Here is a 24204-nt window from a genome sequence, read left to right on the forward strand (position 1 = left end):
TGAACCAGAAGCTGAGCCATGGAAATGCAAAAGTAAATACATAAATCCCTAGCACCAAGTGAAACAAATGTAGAAGGCAAAGCACAAAGCCCTTACCACCGACAGAAAGGTGATCCTGGCTCCCATCAACAATTCAGATACTCTTATGAAAGAGGTAGGCATTATAAACTAGTCCTGACTAGAGGGAGAAACCACTTCTGCTGAGATAAGATGGTCCATGGAAGAAAGAATTATATAGGAAATTAGCAAACCTGTAAGGTTAGCCAAGAGTAGTATTGATGTAAGAATTATCTCAAATATAACTAGGAAAGGCAAACGGGAGGAAAAACATTTCAGATAAGAGCTAGTTAACCTTACAGAATAAGATAATATAAAGCTTATAAGAGAATACAAATATATTCAAATATACAAAGTCTGTTGTGTGGCAACACCATTCAAAGTAAGAAACAACTTAATATATACTATGCTGCCAGAAAACTCAACCAATCAAAAAAACCCAACCAAGTCTAAATTCATTCCCACTATGTTTTATATCCGAAGACATCCCAGTGATTCAAAATCAGCCTGTCTAAACAAGGTGTAATAAAATGTCAACAAGATTGACAAGCATTTCTTTCCTGCCTTCATACAGTGGTATTTCCCAACTCCCCTATCATAGCCAAACTCAGGTTTTACTATTTTCTTCAGGTTACATCAACCATTATTTGCCCTCAAGGTAGGACAGTATCTCCAAGATGAAGATTAAACAGTCAAACATACTGCCAGAATTAGAAGTGGTTTCACATTCTGCTACTGCCTGTCTGTTAAATCTCTGTCTATGGTAGGTTCACAAAAAATTTCCCTGTTGCTATGTAGAACGTGCATGTCAGCAGAGTGATTTGACTATATGGAACAAACCACAGAAAAGCTACTGAGCAGGCACATTTAAACAAAACAAAAATAAGAGGGTTTAAAGTGATAAAGTGGTATTTGTTACAGTAGATGGGCAGGCACTTTTTGAAGACAATGTTCATTAAACTTGTATTCACCTGCAGAACAGGAATGCTCTAAAAAGACAGAATCTACACATTTGTTTTACTAACATGGTATGTATCAGAAGTCTCTATTCCAGTACCTGATCATCATCTTGCTTAACCATGGATATTTTGCAACAAGAGTTAAGAAAAATCTTAACAATTTTTGATAAAGAACAAAAAAGAGATTAATTATTGTTAACATTAAGAAATTACAACAACTTGGAACAGGAGTTTTCAAAAATCTTTTTTGAAAGCATTGTTCGGAAACTAATAAAAGAACTATTTCTAAAAGGAAACTACGTTTCTCAACATACAAGAAGCTGTGTGTGAGAAAGCTCCACCAAAATAAGTTTGTATTGAATTATTATTTATAACTACATCCTGTTTAGCCATTTAGGAAAAAAAAGTTTATTTCATGTTTTGTAGACCCCTTTGTGTGAAGCTTTAAAAAGGCTTCTGCTAAAAGAGGGACCGACCCTGTACTTATATCCTCCAATTCACACCGTGTGGCAACTCAAAACTTTCAACCTTTCCCCAGCAAAAATAAAGTCATCCTTACCATTTCCTCATGAAGCAGTTGGCTTTAAGCTTTAAAAAAATAAATATAAGGGGGATATTGAACTATAGAAATAAAAAAAAGGTCATGTTATTGTTTATAGGTCTGTGTAACTTGATCAAAATATTTGACTGAGCCAAAACCAAGTTTTGCCAGAGAAGGCTGTTTATCAAGTAATAGCTCTGTTTTTCTACACCCTTCTGTGTGTCCCGAAGACTCAAACTTTAAAGGAGATAGAACTGAGATAGAACCAGAGATGGCCTAAGGACCCTTTCCTAGATTAATTATAGCAGCATCACACACTGAAATGTATGAAGCTGCTATAATTAATTGACATGTTTTATGTAATAAACGAAATTGATGTTTGCTTGCACTTTGGACATTTGCCTACTCAAGGAGTTACAGCTTACATTCAGGTGCTCCTCATTGTCAGTTTTTTTACAGCACAAAAGGTACAGAGATTCATCAGATAAAAACTAGCATAGGACATCTCTGAACCCATATGTAACCGCTTTTTTTCTTTTATTACTATTGTTGGCTGATCAAGTAAAATGTCATACACTAGAATAATCCTGTATCTCACCACAAGAAATACAATTTGAAATGCAACTCACATTACACTTCTGTAAAAGACGACCAAAACAAGCCTTACCTGTCAGGGCAGAGGGGAGGGGAAAAAACGTACCAGTTCCAAAAAAACCATACCAAGCTAAATCAACCTTGAAAAATATTGAATCACAACTGTCAAGTCCTTAACATACATACAATGTTTCTTTAAATTATCTCAATGTCATAATCACTGTAAAATGTATTTCATATTAATAAATCACTATTCTGAAAACATTCTGCTTTCAGGCTTTTTGAAAAAAAGCTATGTATGATGCTGAGTTCTACAAATACAATATTTTCTTTAATAATTACAGAGGTACTTCTAAGAGAGAAATTGTATATAGCCAACTGCTCAAATTAAATTGTCTATATGACTCCATAGAAAACCAGCTGACTTGTACACTTGGGCTTTATTTTAAATAAATATGCCATCCAAAATTAAGTATTATAATAACAGGTAACAATACAATCTATTTCTGTTTTAATTTTACAGAATAGGAACTAGCCCAAAACCAAATTATTTGCAAATGTTGCTCAAAAATATGCCAATAGAAATGTATTGTTTGGAAATTAGTTTTCATTCCCGTGGTTTTCATTTTTCTGGTTTGTTTTTTTTCTATTCAAGCATTCATTCCACACTTCCACCATGTAATTAAAAAAGAAAAGTATTTTTTACTTCTCCCCAAACAACTTGCTGCTTCTTCTCCTAGCTCTTCGACTTCACTCCAATTCTGCTTTTTTGCTGAGATCTGTTTTAAACAAGGAAATTAATTTTGCTGCAAAATGGAGAAGTCAAACATTAATTGCACCACATAAGACAGTTAGGACCTGCTGGTCAGACTGCATACAGGTATTTCCAAGTCAGCTTAAAACCAACTGCAGTCTCTTGTCTCTTAAGCATACTGAACTAGCCCGATTTGTCATAGCTCAGCTTTGCCATTTTGACAGTGACAGCAGTGAAAATCACATTATTTGGTGAGTACTGCTATTTGCCCCTTTGGCTCACAATCCAGAATTGCTGGTGTAAATCAAGAAACTCTCCTCCATAAAAACTGCTACAATTCTAAGAGATTTTTAAACTTTTAATTCAAATGCAGGTGATAGATACGACCATATCATTAAACTACAAATTAAAGGAAAATCTAGAAAACTGATAATTTTGTAATCTAATGTTATGCTAAAATAACATTAAGTTATGAAAGATAGCAAGAACTGTCTAAAGATCAAGAAGCATCTGGAGCATGATCTCTAAAATCAATGCTATATTTTTCATTCAAAAACTACTTACGCTTGCATATACTCATAATATGCAGCTGAACATCTTCCTATCCCAGTCAGAACCTGCACATGACATCAGCTTTACAGCTTCCAACGAGATCAACAAAAAGATGCTTAATTTATAAGTATCCCAGAGCTATCTGTTTCAGGATACTCAATTTAATTACTCATTTATCTAACTCAATGGTTTATCAAACAACTTCATCACTGCCACCCCTAATTTTACTAGAGAAGAACACAGTGTTACTGAAAGCTGAAGCCAAGCATACTTTGGAATTTTGAGGGTGATTTAACTCAACTTATGCTCCAAAATATGCAGCTACTTGTTCTTCAAGAAAAATCTGTCTCTTGGAAATATTCATGTTTTCACAATATTGTTTTGCATTCTGATGGTGATATGTTTATTGGGGCACAGTCCACAGGTATTGAAGGCATTTGAAAATTTAAGATAGACATACTTCATTTATTACACAGAAATAAAACAGGTGAAGAAGATAGAGAACTTATTACAAATTATGTATATAAACACATTACTTTCTGGGTTTTTTTCAGCTGGAAGGTGGATTTCAAAAAGCTATGAGAAACTACTTAAACAAGTGTGTTTTAGATAAACTTCAAAGCAAATGAGTGACAGAAGAGAAACTTTCTAGAACACAGATTAGTTTAAACAGAAACTTGCAAATAATAAGGAGAAAAGTAGACACCTTATTTAATTTGAAATCTGTACTTTGCTTACTCCTTTAAAGGCCACAAGGTGACAAACCAATCAATTCAATTTATATGAAGCAAAAAACATGAGAACAAACACTAATCACTTAGATTTAGTTTACTCACCATAATTATGCATTAATGCTTATGCATAACAAGTGAACTAATGTGACCCCTTCTAATTGAAGCAATTAAACATACTTTCACCAAAAGCTTCTTCCCCAGAGCTTAACCAAACAGGAAATAGTTCTATTAGACAATAAATCCAACCAGATGGATAGTTCTGAATGACTTGACAAGAGCCCTGGTACTAACAGTCAGTCTGCAATCAGAATGTGAAGCAAACTTACAGTTTGTTCAAATTTTAGCTGTAAAAAAGAAAGAACATTACATTTCATAAAAATCACATATATTGACTCAACCCTATAAACACATTTCCAGGTGTAGCAACTTCTTGAGTATTAAATCAGAAACAGAATGAGTTCTCTCTGTAAAAGATCATAGTTAACAGCTTCACTGAAGTTATTTGGTCAATAATAATTAAAAAAATAAAACCTGATAATAAATAAAATAAAAATAAATAAAATAAAAATAAATAAAATAAAAATAAATAAAATAAAAATAAATAAAATAAAAATAAATAAAATAAAAATAAATAAAATAAAAATAAATAAAATAAAAATAAAATAAAAATAAACAAAATAAAATTAAATATAAATAAAATAAAAACAAATAAAAATAAAAATAAATTTTAACAAGGGGCAATGGCTTTAAACTAAAAGAGCAGAGATTTAGGTTAGACATTAGGAAGAAATTCTTTACTGTCAGGGTGGTGAGAATTTGAACAGGTTGCCCAGAGAAGCTGTGGATACCCATCTCTGGAAGCAGAAGTGTTCAAGTCTTTGAGCAACCTGGTCTAGTGGAAGGTGCCCCTCTCCATGGCAAGGAGGTTGGAACTAGATGATCTTTAACGTTCCTTCCAACCCAAGCCTTTCTTTGATCCTATGGAATACGACTAGTTAAGGTCTGAAGTCTAATTTCATAGCAATTCATATTCCCTGTAAGCCAACTACTATCCCATGATGGAAGCATTTGCAATGCTTTTCTTTTGTTCAAAGTTTACTACTCTTCAGAGGAAAGAACCTCAGAATCATTAAATCATTTAGGTTGGAAAAGATCATTAAGTCCAAGCATTAACCCAGCAGTGCCAAGTCTTTTAAATACCCCCAGGAATGGTGAATCAACCCCTTCCCTGGGCAATCTGTTCCAAAGCTTGACCACCCCTTCCATGAACAAATTTTCTTAATATCCTACCTAAACCTCGCCAGCACAGCCTTGAAGCCGTTTCTTCTTATCACACAGCCTGTCACAGGAGAAGAGACCAACCCCCACCTGACTACAACCTCCTTTCAGGAAGTTGTGAAGAGCGATAAGGTCACCCCTGAGCCTCCTTTTCTCCAGGCTAAATAACCCCAGCTTCCTCAGCCACTCCTCATAGGACCTGTGCTCCAGAATCTTTCCGAGGTCTGCTGCCCTTCTCTGGACACATTCCAGCACCTCAATGTCTTTCTTGTAGTGAGGGGCTCAGAATCAGACACAATCAAATAGCATCTGGAGCATGCCAGAAAAGTTTATGGAATCTGATGGGTTTTTTTAGAGAAGCAGTCTAGTCAGAACTGGTTTGGTCATAGTTCATCCTACTTCTGAGTCAGGAACTAATTAGATGACTCTCACTTTTTCAGCTCTATTTGTTATGATTTTATCACGTGACCATGAAAAGCAAAGACATTTGTGCATCAAGGGAGGCTTCCTGTTTCTGAGGCTTCCTATACTTCACGAATCTGTGCCATGAAGCCTTGCATCAGCACACAAATCCATTAATTCACCTCTCTATAAAGCACTTTTCTCAATTATGCCCTTCTTTTAAAAGGAAGCATTTCAACCTTGAAAAACCCAGAAGAGCTATTGAAAAAGACCTTTACATGAAAACCTTCTTCAATATCCCAAGTGACTCTTGCAAAGCTCCACTAAGACTCAAAGCCTACTCTTCAAGTAAGCAGTCTGTTTTCAGTACAAAACACAGACAAAGCCACCAGAAATCTACTTAAGTCAGTTTAAGAGCTAAGGAATACAGCTATGTCTAGTGCCTAAACAGCAACACAAAGATCTGTAATAGTTCAAGATACTAAGCATATAATAGTAAAAATTTATAACTTCTATAAATAAATAAAAGTTTGGGCACCACATTTGCTACACACTCTCTTTTCAGTCCTCCACTGAATACCTTTTCCTTCTTAAGAAGACTTTCCTTGCAACAGTTTTTACAGTAAACAGGCAATACACATGCTGAAATATAACACAAGTGGCTTTTTTAACAAAAATATTCTAGCAATGAGAGAACAGGGAATCAAAAATAGAAAATTCTGAACCCTGGTCACACACAATATCACAGCATGGGAAAAAAAGGTTACTTCATTAGCACCAGATGCTAAGAGAAAAAAAGATGTCAGTCTACCTGGCTCATCTGTATCATCTAAAGAAGCCTTGTAAAGGCCAGAAAGGGGCCAGAAAGAAGACAGAGTAGTAGACAACATGAAATCAGTGGCATTCCTTGCAATAATATTCAAGAATTTGAGCAAATTAACATCTTCCTTCCTCAAGAAAGAGCTTCTTACACGACAGGATTTTAAAAGGGAAAATCCCTAACTCCTGCAAAAGAAGCCACAAAACAAGCTTCTCTTTTCTGAATCCTATGTTAGAATTCACAAACAAATTTGCAATCACAATAGATTTTTTTCTACTTGTGTTCTAATTTCAACAGTAAAAAGAGCAGAAGGTTAATGCAAGTATTCAAATGCCTAGATGCCAATTGCTTGAGGCACTGTGATTCGGAACCACAAGACCTTGTCTAGAACTTGCTGTGGAATATCAGTAAATTGTTTGCATTTTACATGTCACTTTACTCTGCTGAAAAACAAAGTAGCTTGTGTCTCACCAGGAAGTTTGAAAGTTGAGCCACTATTGTGAGATTTGGGAATACAAGCAGACAGAATAATAAAAACCATCACGAGGAAGAGTTCCAGTGGCATTTCCAAATACATTCTTATTTCATGCTTACTAAGAGCTTTATTCATATTCTCCATCTGAATCTGATTTACCATCGACTAAATTCTTATTGAAGGGTGATAGCTTATAAAAGATGAATTAATATTACATTACAGGCTCAGCACAACACACACCTAATACCTCAGTTTCTTTTATTGTGGTTTTCTTGCTCATTATTCAATAGTTCTAGAGCCTCATATTTTCATCAGCTCAGCACAGCTCATTCCCCAGCAGTTGTTTTTCAGAGGTTTTTTTTAGTTGTGTTTCCTTTTTTTTTTAACATACATTTTGACCTTTTTATTCATGGGTTGTTTGGATTTAGAATTTCCTTTTATGACCTCTATATTATTCTTTCCTGCGAGGCTGAGGTCCAGTATTTGGGTCTCTCATGCTGCTGTAGCCATTGCTTTTTAATCTGGTATGTCAAGGTGTCTATTTCTACATTTGATCCTTTTTGGAGTCATCTTCTTGTTCAAAGTGAAATGAGATGTCACAATGAAAAGCATTTTAGAACCACTGAAACCAAGAGTTACTTTCCTGTAACATCCCACAATATGATCCAAGCTGCTCTTGTGATCCTCTCTCTTAGTAGATTCATTCATAAATTCAAGCAGAGAAAAAACCAACACACAACTCTTATAAAGAGCAAGGCAAAAGCATCTGAAAAACAAATCTTGATGTCAGTAACCAGAAGTCTTGAAGAGGACGTCAGAAGGGTGGAGTGAAATAAGGTAAGTCTAGCACTTTAACTGGTAATATTAAAAACAGCTAAGAAATTGAAGTTGCAACTTTGGGAAGCCTTAGAACAAACATTGCTGCAAGCGGAGGAACCAGAGGTTTGCCTACACTCACAGAGGCAATTCTGACAACACCAGAAACAGAATTTTAAAGTCCTGGTTACAACACTATGTGACAGCTGTACGTAGCCTCTGCTTTCCAGGACAAAAGACATGCTTGACATCACCTCTCTCATCTTGACCAATTCCTAAAATTCTATTGCCCAGAACAGCAAGCTAACAACATCTAGTTACTTCAAAGCTACCGTTTGAAATTTACATATGTATATTCATACGCACTCAGACCAGTGGAAACACAGTACAAAATTATGACATCTATTAAACACTGTTGTTTTCTACTCTTAAACAACATAATACCCAGCAATATAAACCCAATAAAAATTCAATACAGTTTTGTACTATATAAATCCTTGCCAACAAAAATGAAGTGGCACTCAAAGGTGATGGAATATAAATAGTTTTATGATTTGTGTGCAATATAATCAAACTGATCAAAATATCAGCATTGCAGTAGAAAGCTGATCTAAAAGCACTATTTACTTTAAAAGTATCTAAAGGATGCTGTAGAACAGCCTTTCCAAAAGCATTTATGGCTTTAATTACACATGAACACAATCTCAAACTATTTTGAAGACAGCAGACTATAAAGAAGCAAGGTATTTAGCAAAGTAACTTCAACAACTGAGAAAACATTTTCAACTTTATGGTGAGAAGAAAAATTAAAAACACCAAGGCCAGACACATAGTAACAGAGAGAATTAGAAGTGTCTTTTCCCCCCAAAAAAGCTAATTCATAACAGGTGAAATTTTGGGGCATTTGGTGCACTTCCTTTATTTATTTATTTTTAATCTATTATCCACTTGTATGATTTCTTCCCTTAAAAGATACCTATCCTTGAAATGCAGGATGTCCTCAGAAAACAAAGTTGAACTATTTACAGTAGCAATCATAATGGAAACATATCACCAATGTCCTCAGGACACAGTGCAAGCATGTTCACAGGAAAAAGCAATCTTCTGTCTAAGGAAAACAGACAATTTTTGAGCTCACAGTATCAAAAGAAGTTTAAGATCTGCAGAATAAATTTTTCCCACTTCTGCTGTAATATGACATCTTGTAAAAAACATAATTATTCTGTAAGAAATATAAGTTCTAATGCTCTCTGGTTTTCCAGCTGCTGTTCAAGGCAAATACAGACCAACAAGAAACACTTTACAATTCATACAAGCAACACCACTTTTGAGAAGAGTGTGACAAAAACCAGGACAATAAAAAAACTACAACTGCATGCAAAATACTACGAGTGGCATATATTACTGTTGCTTGCTATTTCCGTTTGGAAATCAACTGTTATATTCTTATTTGTACAATGATACAAGATAGAGGATCTGATTGCATTCCTGCAGACAGCAGCATATGCAGTTCTTAGCATAATCACAGGGCACAATCTTTCATCATAACTTAGACTTGACCAGTCAGAGTCCAGAGATCCTTGCAAATTAACTTGCTTTTTTGCAAGCCTCATTGCTATACACAGTCTCTGGGCTACACAGTGTGAAAGAAAAAATTTACTTTCACAAGAGAGCCATTTCTAGTCTTTTCACCCTCTCTGTAATTAATATTATACAGCTAACTACTAGATTTGTACACTTGCCACTAATTCAACATGCCCCCCTGCTATCTTTTCAAGTCCACAGTCTCAGGGCAGCTGAGATTTCAACAGATCATATTTTTCATAGGAGATTGTCAGATTTTTTAATGTCTTTTCTTTGCAATGTATTTACAATTTACATTTTAAACCTATTATTCATTTTAAATTATTTATTTTTTTAATAACTAAAGAAGCTACTTTGCAAAGTGCACAAAAAAAGAGGATGCTCAGTAGAGACCACCAGAAAAATTCCATGCTCATGATGCCATTACTCCCTGCATCACTTGAGCCTAAAAAGAGTAGTTAATCTTTCATGTGAAACAGCCACTGAAGGCAAAACGTGACATTTTGTCATGACATTACACAACAGTTTTCTGGAAAGACAGCAGGATTAAGGATTAGGAATCCTGACTTCCAAAGGAAAGAAGCAAAACAGCACTTATGTACAGGACAACTGACAACACAGCTTTGATAAATGCAAATTGAACAACAACTTGTCTGAACAGAAAAGACTGGAGACTTTTTGTAATGAGGATCTGGGCTTTTCCTCTTACCCTCCCTAAAGCTAATGGTCTGTGGAACAACACTGCTGCTTTCTAGAGCAGGAAGGGGCCACTGACAGCAGAGATAAATCAGAAGGAACACAACCCCTATTCATCAACTCCCTAGTCCAGGACGAAGCTCTATTCCAACCTGCAAGTTTGTCAAACAGACATTATGCAAAAATTAACTGGCTGATTTGGCAAACCATACCTTTCGCAGTTAAATCAATTACTAGTTGTCAGAGGTTCTCAAAGAGCTGTAAATACAGCGTACATCAAGTTAGTAGCTCAGAGAAGCAATGCTGTCGCAGCAGCATTGGTTGGACCAAGCTGCCGAGCTCTTTTCACAGATCAAATGAGCTCTGGTCACAAGGAGAAGCTGTTCAGTAATGTGAGTACAGTACATTATATCTAACATTCACATACACAGAGCAATACATGCATCAGAACAGTCTTTCTCTTTCTCATGTTTTGGTTGGTAGCACTGCAAATCCCAACTAGCACGGTTCAAGCAGCTTGACTACAGATTTGCAACAAAAAATGGGCACAATCTCACCCCCTGCAAGTTACTGTCAAGACTCTGGTGACAGCAAGCACCTTTTATTTTAGGGTGGAAGTTAAAAGCATTTACATCTTTCCAACAGTCTACCCACAGAACATCAGCAGTGGCTGTGAATGGGATTATACACATTTCCCAGAGGGTAGCACATAAAAGGATTTTTTCCGGCTGCACTTTTGTGCCTTTGTTTTGCTGCTCAGGTCAAGAACATGACATGGGAAAGGGAGGAGTAGACAGGATATGCTATATGAGTTTTGTTATTACTTTAACTTAGCATTTTCCAATGGGAAACCATGTCAGGGAGGGGAAGCAGGAACAATCTCACAGGAAGCTTTCCATACTGTAAGTCACAGGCTGGCTCCACAGCCTTCCAAACATACTCCCATGATTACTTCCTATTCAATGGCTGCCTTTAGTTACTGCCTTGGTATCTCTTCTCTTAAAAGCTTCCCCTCCACGACTTCATCAGTAAATGTTATTTCTGTTTTGTTCTAATGTCAGACAAATCCCTCAGCACAACAGCTGTTTCCAGTCAAACCATTTCAACATCAATTTATTATTATAAACAAAGGCAAATGTAAGTAAGTTCAATGTAAACCAGAAAACTAAAAGCACGTTTGCATCATTTACTATACTTAACATATATAAACTATAGAAAGTACAGCTGTAAAAATGCATCATTTATTTCCACATCTCACTTTGCAAATTCAAGACAAGAGGTTACCAACACCAAAATATTGATTACTCATCATTTTCAGAACGAAAATGCCAACACTGATGCAATGCTGCTACAGTGTGTCATTTTTGCCATACCCAGCATCTGAAAGAAGAAAGCTCTACAGAGGGCTTTTTGTTAAACAAAATTGTTTTTAAACAAAAATATTTATCAAATGATGTTCCATTTTGAAACCAAGGAAAACTATTACTTTATAATTTCCTGAGACAGGAAAATGCTATTTTCCAGTATTTTTCCTTCTAATGTATAGCAGCAGAAGACCATGTTTCCACTAAGTCTCCTTAGGTATTTTTGCATGGTTCTCATCCCTGCAGAGGCTTCTGTCCTTGCTTTGCTATCCAGAACAACAAGTAATGTGACAATTATTTTTCACGTGTTCCTGAAGTCATATTTAAGGGCCAGACGCAGACACCCCTGTTCAAGCTTAAAATTATATGCAAACAGCTGAGAAGAAAGAAGTTTCAAAGCCTAGTACAGAATATCAGAGAACCTTCCAGATAACATGTGTAGGCATACAATCATGCACACTGTTTCTGAGATGGATTCCTGAGTATCTATAAAGGTGGCAAATGTTCCATCATAAAAATTGTTTTTCAAGACAAAAAAATTCAGATCATTTTTCCTCTGAAGTTCATGTAGGTTGAATTTGCCATCATTATTTTATTGGGATTTTTACCTGGTCAAGAAAACTAAATCAGAAACAAAAAGGAAATAAACTATAACATAATGATAAGCTTAGTTACAATCTGCCATATGCTTACAATCTCCACAGCCAAGTAGATTCAAGAAGTAATTTATCTGCCTGTTCCCACACATCCAATTGACACATCTGATGCAGACACTAGTATAGTGGAAGAAGCAGAAACAGACACCTGAAAAACTGGTAATCCTGCCAGAAGCTACTAGCTGTGTGAAACATGCGGGAAATAGAGTTTATTTTCATTGGTTGAGTGATTTCTTAATCCTAAAAGTTTTCATTTGAGTTTGTGATAATGTTTTCCTTTAGGATACACAAATATGAGTTTCAAATCCTCACAAATATCTATACAGTTTTTATATTAACCACCTTTGCTTTTCTTCTATCGCCCTTCAAGGGTATACACTTCAAAGTAACCTACTTGGTTTATTCCCCCAAAATAGGCATTATATCTCCTTCTGTACTCTTGCAAAGATGCATGTTTTTCCTAGCTCAAGACAACAAAGTTTTGTCTTCTTAGTTATGGCAGTTGAAGGCATCACAGGCTCTTTTGCCATGGATCACTATATAAACCCTTCCATCTCATAATCATATATGCCATAAAAACAGGAAGCCTATTTAATGGTATAGTGCAGTTAAAGTAATGGGTGCTTGAGAGTGTTACTGATAAGTAGATTGATAACAGACTAACAGTTGAGATGTCTGTAGTCCAAAGGACTGAGAGCCTTTGTAAGATACTTGCAGTACTGTACAATGAGGACATGCAGAACAGTAAGTGTCCAAGTAATACAGTAAAACTGAAAACATGGTGCTGCTAAGGACTGGAGTTCCAGAGACTCCTTAGATTTTGCACAAAAATCAATCAACAAGGAAAAAAGAAAATCTATTAAATCTGCAAAACAGCATGCAGCAGAAAGAACACAACACAAGGAATTAATTAAAAGGGAAATATGAATTGGAGTTTTGTGCTTTGTTTCTTGACATCAGTATGGACCACAATAGCTAGCTGCCAGATGCTTACACACCTGAGCAACAAATCTAGCAGAGTTACAAGCACAAGCAGGGCATAGAACACAGGGAGGAACTACCATGCTGCATTTCTGCATAGCTCACTTCAGCAGGCCTCTCTGTTTACTCTGATATCAAAGCTGTCCAAGCCCACTTCCCAGTTAGATCATCTGAAACTCACCTTTCCAATGATAGGCATTCTCATATAAGCAAGTATTCTCTGCATCTAACACTTTCCTAAAGGAACTATTTTAGCCTTCAAATGCACTTTTCATGGGATCCATGTGCTGCTTCTACAACTGTGGCCACAACAGTGCGTCTCTGGATACTCTGGAAGCCTACTCATCATCCTCCTTTCTGTCCTTTGTTAAGTACCAGCAGTCAATGAAATCAGTTTCTCTTAGCATTTTCATATGTGAAGGTAGTCCTTTTTATTTTTCAATTTAAAACATTTGACAAAATTAAGTATTTTGCTGCCCAAAAGTTCACAGTGAGATACCAGCTACACAACTATCACTATAACCGCAGCTACTAACTACCACTTAGCTGTGCACTGTGGTTTACAGACAACTTAATCTATTTTAAACTAACACTGAACCAATTATTGTCAGAGTATGTATTTTGCTGTACACTGTACCTTTGTACACCCAGATCTGCAATACACACACATTTATACTTGGACATTCCCTCAAATTAATTTGAGCAGATTACTATAGCCTTCTAAAGAGCTGGCAGACAGTTTGTGTACCTTACAACCATGAAAACCTCCTACTGTAACCTTCTCTGATCCTTCATTTAAATTTCTCTTATCGCACAGGATTTTTAGAAAGGAAGTCTTCCTAAGAAATTTAAATACCACAGGAAAATATACCTTTGATTTTGCAAGCAGTGCTTTCCTCCATGAGTATTTTGTCCACATTGCCCCAACCTGTTATTTTCTACCATTTGGAAACTAGACTTTCAAATGTTGAAAACACAACTCAGGCAAATGTCATGGGGAAAAAACCTCAAGCAGATATAAGGCAACCAAATTCTGTGAACAAAAGCAAATGTTAAGCTTTGTGATTCTGTCCTTTAGTAATACTTACATAGTAAGATGGCATATAGTGCTCATCACTTTTGTTCAAAACTCACCTACACTTCTGACTGTACATTCTAATCAAACATGAAGTGGCATGTGCCAGCCTGCATCCTGAAAAGTGTTAACAGAAGGAGCAGCACTCATGCTCCAAAACCTCCAGGATATGAAGCATGATCTGAGCAACACACTCTTCTACGTTTCTATGAAACACCCCACTCATCTAATTGTTCTCATCATTAATTGTAACAACTGGGAACAGAAAAAAAATAAACATATTTGGGACGTATGCTTGAAGTAAACCTCATTTCTTAATATAATGTTTGGGAAGTTTAACTTCGCATTTGGACTATATTAAGGCTCTTCAGACAAAGTTTGCAATATGTGCATTTAGCTAACAAGTTTTAATATATGACATTACTCAAACATTTTAGATATTTAACAGCAAATGTACACAAACCCTTCAGCAATTACATTAGGCAAGAATTCTCAGCGACTGATGCACATGAATTCTAGATTTTCTTATACCTTAAGATGTTGGCTGAATTTTTCTTTACCTTTTTAAGTAAAGTGGAGAATACTTTTTTTATTCTGGTATTAGTAAATCTTTGACAGGACAAAAACACACTGTAGTCTCTTTCTGTAAATTAGTATGACAAATATCTTCTGCTATCTGCATTACTCAATTCCAAACCTAAAAAACTTAAGCAAATTCTTTTCACTCAAATGGCATTAACACTAACAACAAAATAGTTAGTTAAAACATTGCCTTACCGTGTAAATGCCAATTCTACAAACAGCAAATGAGAGCTGGATACATTCAGACATAGTCTAAAGGAATTAAAATAAAGACATTACCAAGAATGCTATTTATTAAGAATTACTTTTCTTCCCATCTCTCCCCTCTCCCCTGAAGGAAACACCTTTTCATTCTTCTGCAGGGCTCTATTAAACAACCCGAGAAAAATGCTATATAAATTCAGATTATGCAGATACTTACTACCTTTCATACAGAAGCAGCTGCCAACAGCATTACAACTCACTAATTCAGTATTTCATTATAGGCCACAAACTACCTAATGATCCCCAAAAGGCCTGAACACATTAACAATTTGCATGTAAGCTTTCAGTCTCATTTATTTTTATCTACTCTGGTTTAAAAACCACCTACAAGAGACATTTTAATGGAGTGCTTTTTGGCTTCTTAGTAGACTATAAAGAGCATCTGTGTTTAAGTGTTACAGTTCTCTCTCTGTACCATCACTGAAACTTTCTTCCTCTATATACCAAAATAATGCATATAATTTAATGTTCCCACATTTCTGAAGTCTTACTCTTAATTTTCTGATATTGTCATGTTCAAAATAGAACTCTTAAATATTTTATTTCATCTGTTCCTACAGCTGTGAATAATCATATTAAAAGTTTTTACCCTCAACTCGCTCATCTGTTGTGATGACACAATTCTATGTCTTCTGCAGTCACCCAGAGAGGCTGAGGACGGACTATGAATTTCTGACGAAACAGATAAAAAACGCCTTCTTTAATTAGCATAAAGAAGCCAGGAAATAAATGCGACTCTCCAACACCAAAATAAAAACTACTATATGTTGCCATTTTTGCAATATGATCACGTATAATAAACCAGGCTTACAATGATTTATTCAGAAGAGTAATTGAGGAATTACTTTAAATCAGCTATTTGAGAAGTCACTGTAGGGAAAACTTAAAGCAATCAACTGGAACATTTTTACTACTTAACAAGTTCACACATCATCTGCAGGTATTTTAAGATAAAGTGCTGGATGCTACAGACTTCAAAAAGTATCAGTCAAAACATTTCTTTTCAGTCTCTGCTTTCTAACTTCTCCCCCTCCAAAAAACAAAACACAAAAAACCCCCTGCAATTGAAATACCCATTTAATTAGAAGTGTGATATAAAAAAAAGAGATCTTATTAATTATAATAGAAAATAGAAAATATGTAATTATAATAGAAAAATGTGTAGCAACATTTTTCTGTTGCTGTAACCGTTTAATCTAAATTTTGAACACACACTATTTCACTGAACTGTCTAAAAGCTTCTGACTTTCACTGAAAGCCAAAAAACACAGCACAAAAGACCTGAACTTCAACAGCATGGTTGATTTTTTTTTTTTCTTACTGGAAGCAATCTAGCATATTATTACTGAAAAGGAAATGCTGATTCAAAGCACCATTTCAATTGCAAGGAATTTTTTTTTTTCAGTTTTAAGAACAAACAGCCAAGTCTATGTGCCCCAAGTTTCTCCCAGAAAAAAAATAAAATCCCAAGAAATAGGCACTGACTCTGAGAAATCCTACGTTACACAAAGTGGTGGGGTGAGATTATAAACTAAACTATACCATTACCTCTTCTGACAGTATTTGCAGACCCTGTTCCAAAGGTTCCAGGCATGGATGACTTCCCCAAGCAATTTAGTCCAATGCTTCATTATCCTCTCTGCTAGAAAGTTTCCTAATGTTTAATCTGAGTCTGCTGCAATTGAAGCCCATACTTAAACATAGGGTGATACATAGAGTGATTTATATTTTCAGTATCGTGACATATTTTATGCTGATGGCAGACACAACTTTAAGTAAATTATTATTTCCGCTTGCAAGAAAAGTAAACATGCAGCAGCAGCAAACCATTACAATTTCTCAATGTATACAGTTTGCTTTTATTCTAGATTAGCACAGTATTACAAATTGTTTTCCTTCTTTTATTTTTGTTCAGTACTTTCAGGCTATACATTAGCGGGAGAACTAAGCTGCAGTTCAAATTCCCCATCGGGTGCCTGTAGATCCTTTCCTCAGTAGAATAAAGCAAGATACACCTGTGTTACCTTACTCATCTGTCATTGGCTTTGCTACTGACAACATTCTGAAACCACAAGACTATAATAAGGTATGAATTCTAAAATTATCTCCCCATCCTACTGTCACATAAAGTACCAATGAATGTTTCCCCTATGCATTTCTCAAAGAAAAAAAATCAAAGTAATCCCTTCTTCAAGCCTCCAAGATAATACTTATAAACTACAGTCTATCGTGTAAAAAAGGGTCATTAATCCCACTGCTTAATTTCTCTTATATTCACCTATTCTTACCTCCAAAAATTTACATCCCCTCCCCAATACTATTTCAGTTTAATCCCTGAAAAAGTGACAGTGATTTGACATAATTAGAAGTTTAGTGATACTATCCTACAGACTATCATCTGACCACTGAATTACAACATAAGTGATAATCTGTTGCTACAATGAGGAGTTTATTCTTGATACTTATAATCTTTCATTACTTTGGTTTTACAACTCATTTGGGACCATACAACTGGGCAACAAAACAGTTGTTGGAGAATTTGCATTTAATTTACTTACAGTTTACTGCTGCTTTCGGAAAGGATTTTACATGGTAAGCATGAAAATAAAAGAAAAAAAAAGTAAAAATATACCTACAAATACTACAAAAGAAAGAAAGATATCTTATTTGATACAATTCCACAAAAACTAATTCTTCATAGAAGTGAATTCATATGTCCAAAGTGAAAAACGGAGTCATCAGGTCAAATATGTCAAACATGCCAATACCCACCCTTCTCCTTAGGCAAAGAGTCATCTTACAAACATTAAGTAAATTTCTCCCACCGGAAACTAAACTCATGGCTAACTTTCATATTCACCCACGACTGTTATTTTAATCATACCTTTTAAAAACGTGGCTGGACATAATGACTTAGAAAGATGTCTTGCCTGCAGCTGTGCAACCTTTCATTCACAACAAGCATTTGTTCTGTCCATTTTTTCAAGCATTCAGCTATCAGTCCAAATATCAGTCAAATATTTTCAGTATTCAATGTTTAAAACAAGAAAAAAAATCTCATACAGCTCTGCCACAGGCACATGTTATTAGTCTGCAATTGCACAAAGCCATTGTTTTAATTAATATTTATTCCCTCAGTAAATACAAAATTAAATCCCTAGTCATAATATTTACAAGAGACCACATTTTTTAAAAGATTAATTCGAGCATGTTCTGCAACTGATGACTTCAAAGCTGCAAGCACCGAGTTGAAAGCACTAGCCCCAAGAACCTTGGTGGGCAAAAGGGGGAGGGCATCCCAATCAGCTCCTCAGAAAAGATACAAAAGGCTCAACACTTGGCAGAACCGCAGGAGGTGGTAGCTTCAATTCTGCCAACCATCAGAAATACTCACCTCGACCTCAACTTGCTGTGCCATAATCCTAAATAAATCACAGCACTTAGTATAGCTCCAAAACCACAAAACCAGAAAGCAACATGAGAAAAGCAAAATGTTAGGAGGTTTTTTTCAGGCAATATGTTTCTTTAGTAAAGCAAAGATCAAGAAGCCCTTCTGCTCATTTATAAAGAAGTGATACAATCCAGTAATCACTTGGAATTACTGGATCTTCCAGGCAAAAGCTTTTCCACCTCCATTCTTATCTGCATCTTTTCAGTGCATAAAATTGCAAAAATTAGCAACACAAGTGTATAAAATATGCAGGTTTTAAGGCACCTATATGTATGGAGCCTGAAACAAATTCTCAGTGTTTATGTGCTTTAAAGAACAAAGGGGGTACCCAAAAGCACATACAACTACGCTACAGTAAAGGCAGAAGGAACTTTGACCAGAACTGCTTTTTGCTAAGCTTGTGTACTGAACTCCAACTAGTAACTCCAAGGCTTCTCTTTCTGCACAAGATGTCACAGCCCTCCAGCACATTCCATTAATAACGTTTCTAATTTAAACCCCCCAAATAGTTTTTTTACACAGTTCTCAAGGATAAAAGACACACAAAATAATTTCATAAAATAATTTCATATTCTCTTTTAATGCTTGTCTTAGTTCAGCAAGAGACAAATGTTTGCTAAGGAGGGCGTGTTAGAAAAAAAAAAAAAAAGGGGAACCAAACTCCTCCCTCTAAGTTGTTACAACTTGGAAATTAAGCAGCTTCAGGTGAGAGGTGTGGGAAAAAGAAGATAGCTCTTTATTAACATACATACATACATACATACATATATATATATATACATGTATATATATATATATGTATGTATGTATATATATAAAACAAACCCAAATGAGCAACAGCGGTGTAACCACAACTTTCAGAACAAAACCTTACTTCCCCGGGTGGCGCCCACCGTGGCTCCCCGGACAGCCGGGCCCGCCCGGGCCGCTCCCGCCCGTTCCACAACTGCCCACAGCCACGTGAGCCATGGCGGCTCCACCGCCAGCCACGAAGGGGGTTTTCCCGCCAGTCCCAGGGCTATGGGCACGGTCCTCGGGAACACCTCGGGGCTCCACAGCTCAGGAAATAACTGCCCGCAGTGGTGGGCGGTGGAAGGGTCAGGCAGCTGCCGCAGGAAGATTCTCTGACCCGCAGAACCGGCACAGGGCGCAGCCTGAGGCGGACACCTCGCTCTGAGAGGCCGGCAGGTGCTGTGAGGGCCGGCGAAGGACTGGGGCCGCTCCCTGTCAGCCGTGCGAGGCAGGGAGAAGGTTTCTCGTCGGGGGGAGGGGGGAAAATCAAACAGGAGAACAAGAAGGTGGCTGCCGGTTCTGTCGGGCAGCAGGCAGGAAAACCCACAAACAAAAGGCCGGTGTGCTGCCGGCCGGTTTTAAAAGGAACTCTCTCCTCTGCCCCGCTCCCCACCCCCCCCCCCCCGCCGCCTTCCCCCACCTCGGAAAAGAGAGCGGGGGGGACATCGTAGGTGCACACTATCCAGTAATTGATACTGGGGGGAAAAAAATTCCAATATCTCTTTTCAAACCTGTAACAATGCTGAATAATTACATTTCTAAAATACCAACCTTCCTGTATATAATCATTAGAAAAATAAATCTTAGTTGAGAGACTAGAAGAAACCTGATGCTGATGGAAAAGCAATGATATGTGAACAGGAAATAGGACAGGATCCAAGAAATCTCTTGTCATCATAAAAAGTAATGAGGTGGATGCACCAGAGAACAATGCTCTCCCCTCTTCTAGGCAATATTCTCAGTACAACAGTTTTCCATGACTGTTTCCAGGACTGCAGTGGCTCAGACAGTGAAAGATGCAGATTAGCCAGGACAAAATTAATAGCTGCAAGAACAGCATAGATATTTCTCAAGAATGCTGGACCTTTTCTCCAGTCTTGCTGAAACACAAAATTATACAAGTTTCTAGGCAAGAATAAAGCACTGAGAAGAGATCACTCACTGCAGAGTGCATCATCACTCTACAAAGACTGTCAATTCAGTTTCAGGTTCACTCAGTGTGGTGGGCCTTACATATGAAGTAATAAATTCATTAGGACACAAATGTTGGAAGGCTGATAACCTCTGCTCATATGTCAAGGCAGCACCTCCAAGAAGAAGGAAATCCATTAGCTACATGCCCCTGGAGCAGATTAAGTATCTTCATAAATCCCTCTCAACTACAAAGTCTCACCTCCTGTGCAGTCAATGCAATTCTGCTTACACTGGGGAGAGCTCCTGGACACCATCCAGAATATCTCAATTTTTAACTGCAATTTCCTGTTCTAGAACTAGTTCTAGCTGTCCCCTCAGTGAGGAGGGATGGAAGTCTTTAGCTCACATCAAAGCATTTGGGACATACAGGGAATCATGTCTTATGGACCTACCAGCAATCACAACTTCAGGATCTCCACTAGCCTACGACCACATTTAATACCTACCCACAACTGATCTGTCTTTGAAGACACTGTACAAATTCCTGATCAACTCATCTTGACCACTCTAACATTACTGAGATGAAATGTGAGACACAGAATTCAACCAAACTCACATGAAAATGCAGTTCCTGGATTATAACTGTGAGTGAGTTCTTCTATTGGTAAAAAATTATTTATTGCCTAGTTACCCTCTCTCTATGATTTCAAAGACTTCTATAATACAGCCTCCTCACACCAGCTAGCTGTCTCTTCTTCAGACCGAAGGGCTGTAACTATATAAACCTTGCTTGTCTGGAAGCAATTGCTTTCTTTTAATTACTGTGTCATCCTTCTTCGTATCTTCTTTAGTTTTTCAATTCTTTTCTTGAGATGATGCAACCAGAAATGCAGCATTTAAGCCAAGAGCAAACCTTACATTTAAAGCATTGTAAAAATGAAATGTTTCCCTCTTTTTCTTAATACTCTAAGCTTGTTGACAGATGTCTGGGTTGAAGTGACATTTTAAAGAAGAATCCTCATTCCATTTCCTGAGCGCTGATGGTATTTTAGGGCCTATCCATGCACCCATACTGCCATGTGACTTGTACTATAAAGATATGCAACTTTGCATTTATCAACACTCAATTTAATCTGCCATTTTACTACAAATACTACCAAAAAGAGGTACTATGATTTTTTTCTTGGGTTCAATATGCACTATTAATATTTGTGCCTGCATCAGCCCACCCAAAGGATATGAAATGTATACTACTAAACACAAACATTAAATTCCCTCATAATCTCTGCATTCTCTTCCTCCTCTTATTCACTGCCAGAGCTGTGCTATCAATGCTCGTTTATGAAACTTATATTGGCAGATTAAAAAGTTACTACTTCATTTTTAATTGCTTCAAAGTTTTTCATCTCTAATAGAGGCAAAAATCATATAAAGGAAAACTAGGCAGTAGTTGCTGTAAAAGCTAATAAAATCTAGAAAACAGATGTTTCTTCCATACAAAAGCTCCAAATCACAATAACAACAACAAAAAAAAATCTGCAAACTTACTTCCCCTGTATCAACAGTTCCTACTGGCTCTTGGATGCCATCTTGTTTCCTCAGACTCTGCAATGTCAGAAGCTAATGTGGGTCCTGCAAAAAATTTTTCTTCTATTGCTCCACCAAAATATACACCAAAGCATTGTACAAAGATTCATGTTCTTCCTACTGTTTGTCCTTATTGGTGACAAGGCCCTAGGGCAGGGCTGTATCTAACATAGGAGAATTTGTCATCTACATTTCCTGCTTTATGTCTCTTCCTCAGACAGAAGGAAGTTACTTACACATTTGTTGGCAATTAGTATAGTCACCTCACCAGGTTGCCAGTGAGACAAAAGATAAGGTCTGTACTCTGAAGGGCTCCAGCATGTGACCTAGACATCTCTTATTCAATTGAAAATACCCTATTTATGTCCAGAGGGACTTTTATACAGTTGGACAGCTTGCACTTCAGAAAGTTTTGCTGCACACACAGTGAAAAACAGCAAAACAACATACTTCAGAGCATTATGAGCCAAAACACAAACAAACAAGATTTAAATACAAAAAACATTTAGAACAAAAAAAACTTTTTTGTTTTCCTTCTTATGGCTTTACAGCTGTATGGGCCCACAGTTGTGTTTTTAAATTAAACTAAAAATGCTTCTTTTATTAATGGAAAGCTAATAGCCTCACATAATCACAAACTTCAGAACTCAGTTTAAGAAAATAAACACCACAAGCTGGCAGTATTAAAAAACATGAGCTGATGATACTGACAACAAGCCAAAAATGGTAATCAGCATGTGGTATTAGGAGGAATATTCTGTCCTTACTAAATACAGATTTTTGTACTTATTAAAAGCTTGCATTTCTAACCTTTTGTGAAATTCATCACCACATTGCCTCAAGCTTGGAGGTCTTGGAGGTCTGACTGAAGTATTCAGGAGCAGCACTCTGCAGAGCAACACAGTGTGGTGGTGCATAGCAAGAGCCAGTGTTGAAGACTAAGTATTCATACTTCAGACACTTGTTCTGACCCAGCCCTGTGGACTGAAAATTCATTAGTGAAGTACATCTTCCAGTCTAGTTGTTTGAAAAAATATCAAGTTCATGTCATCTGTGCTCACTCTGCAATGCAAACCTATGACAATAAGTAGAGATGACTACAATTCACAAACACCAATACAGTTCCATGCACCCTGTACACTAGTTGATCTTATAGCTGTTACTTTCTTTCCTGCATTCAGCTATATTTTTTATTTTAAAAGAACTGTCAGACCCCTTATCATCTTCCCAAACTGAAAGATAATAAGATGAAAGCCCTTGTGTTCTACAGAGGGTGTAAGTTTTCAAGGATGTTACAGCTGATAGATGAGTCAGACAGCCCAAGTAATACTTATGTGACAAAAGAAAAAATTCACATGAGAGGGGTGTTTAGCATAAACAGTAAGGGCAAGGCTACACAGACCTTTGCTGCTCATGTTGTAGGAGATGTATAAAAAAACCCATATACACGTGTCTCAGAGGAAAAATACAAGAGTTGCTAGTATGGACCTTTCCCCATCTTTCCTTATTCAAAGGGCAACACCTACTGGTTTAAAGTTACAGTGAAGCAAAACTAACGTTCAAACATATTCCTCCCTAATGGCATTTGTAGTACAAGAGAAAAGGTTTTTTATGGCCTGCAGATTCCAAACAATGGAACTGGCAATAGCAATGAAAGACAAGATATGAAGTAGACCAGAGCCACTAAGTGATCATGATCTATCCTGTAGCACCACTTTCTAAACAAGCTTGTCCAATTAAATTAAAGGGTCTAATTATTTCAAAGGGAAGATCTTAAAAGTAAGCTGTCCAAGAAAGCAAAGCTGTTCAGAAACATTTTCTTTTTTTTTCCTTTTAATATCACCTAATGTATTAAGAACACCAGAGTTTGGTATATGCAGCTTTTCCCAGTCAAGAAAGACTTAGTGTGAACACTAACAATACAGAATCTGAGGTCAAGACCACTCAGAAACCAAGAAAAAACTCTTAGGTCACTTCAAGGCCTATTCATCTAAAATTTGAAAATTTAATTACTATTACTCAAAAACTTCCCAAATTTTAGCTTTTTGTGGGCACG

The 24204-nt window shown here is 36.6% G+C and overlaps 1 protein-coding gene and 1 long non-coding RNA gene across 11 annotated transcripts in view; one reads left to right on the forward strand and one right to left on the reverse strand.

Moving 5' to 3' along the window:
- Positions 1-24204, reverse strand: part of ARL15 (ADP ribosylation factor like GTPase 15) — a 260768-nt gene that overhangs the window by 194180 nt on the left and 42384 nt on the right. The window contains exons 1-3 of one of the 10 annotated variants that reach the window (XM_064642703.1): positions 16733-16799; positions 15774-15856; positions 15116-15172 (exon numbers count right to left, since the gene is read on the reverse strand). The exons of 7 other annotated variants lie outside the window; for them this stretch is intronic. In XM_064642703.1, the coding sequence (XP_064498773.1) occupies positions 15116-15172; positions 15774-15856; positions 16733-16778 (186 nt within the window). In that variant the 5' untranslated portion in view covers positions 16779-16799. Of the gene's footprint in view, positions 1-15115; positions 15173-15773; positions 15857-16732; positions 16800-24204 lie in introns of those variants that run through there. 2 more of the 10 variants (XM_064642708.1, XM_064642709.1) reach the window with 2 other exon arrangements.
- Positions 7668-9365, forward strand: LOC135407568 (uncharacterized). The gene is made up of 2 exons (XR_010426929.1): positions 7668-8003; positions 9245-9365. It is a non-coding gene; the product is annotated as an uncharacterized LOC135407568 (long non-coding RNA).

This window comes from Pseudopipra pipra, chromosome Z, assembly GCF_036250125.1.
Source record: "Pseudopipra pipra isolate bDixPip1 chromosome Z, bDixPip1.hap1, whole genome shotgun sequence".
NCBI lineage: Eukaryota > Metazoa > Chordata > Aves > Passeriformes > Pipridae > Pseudopipra > Pseudopipra pipra.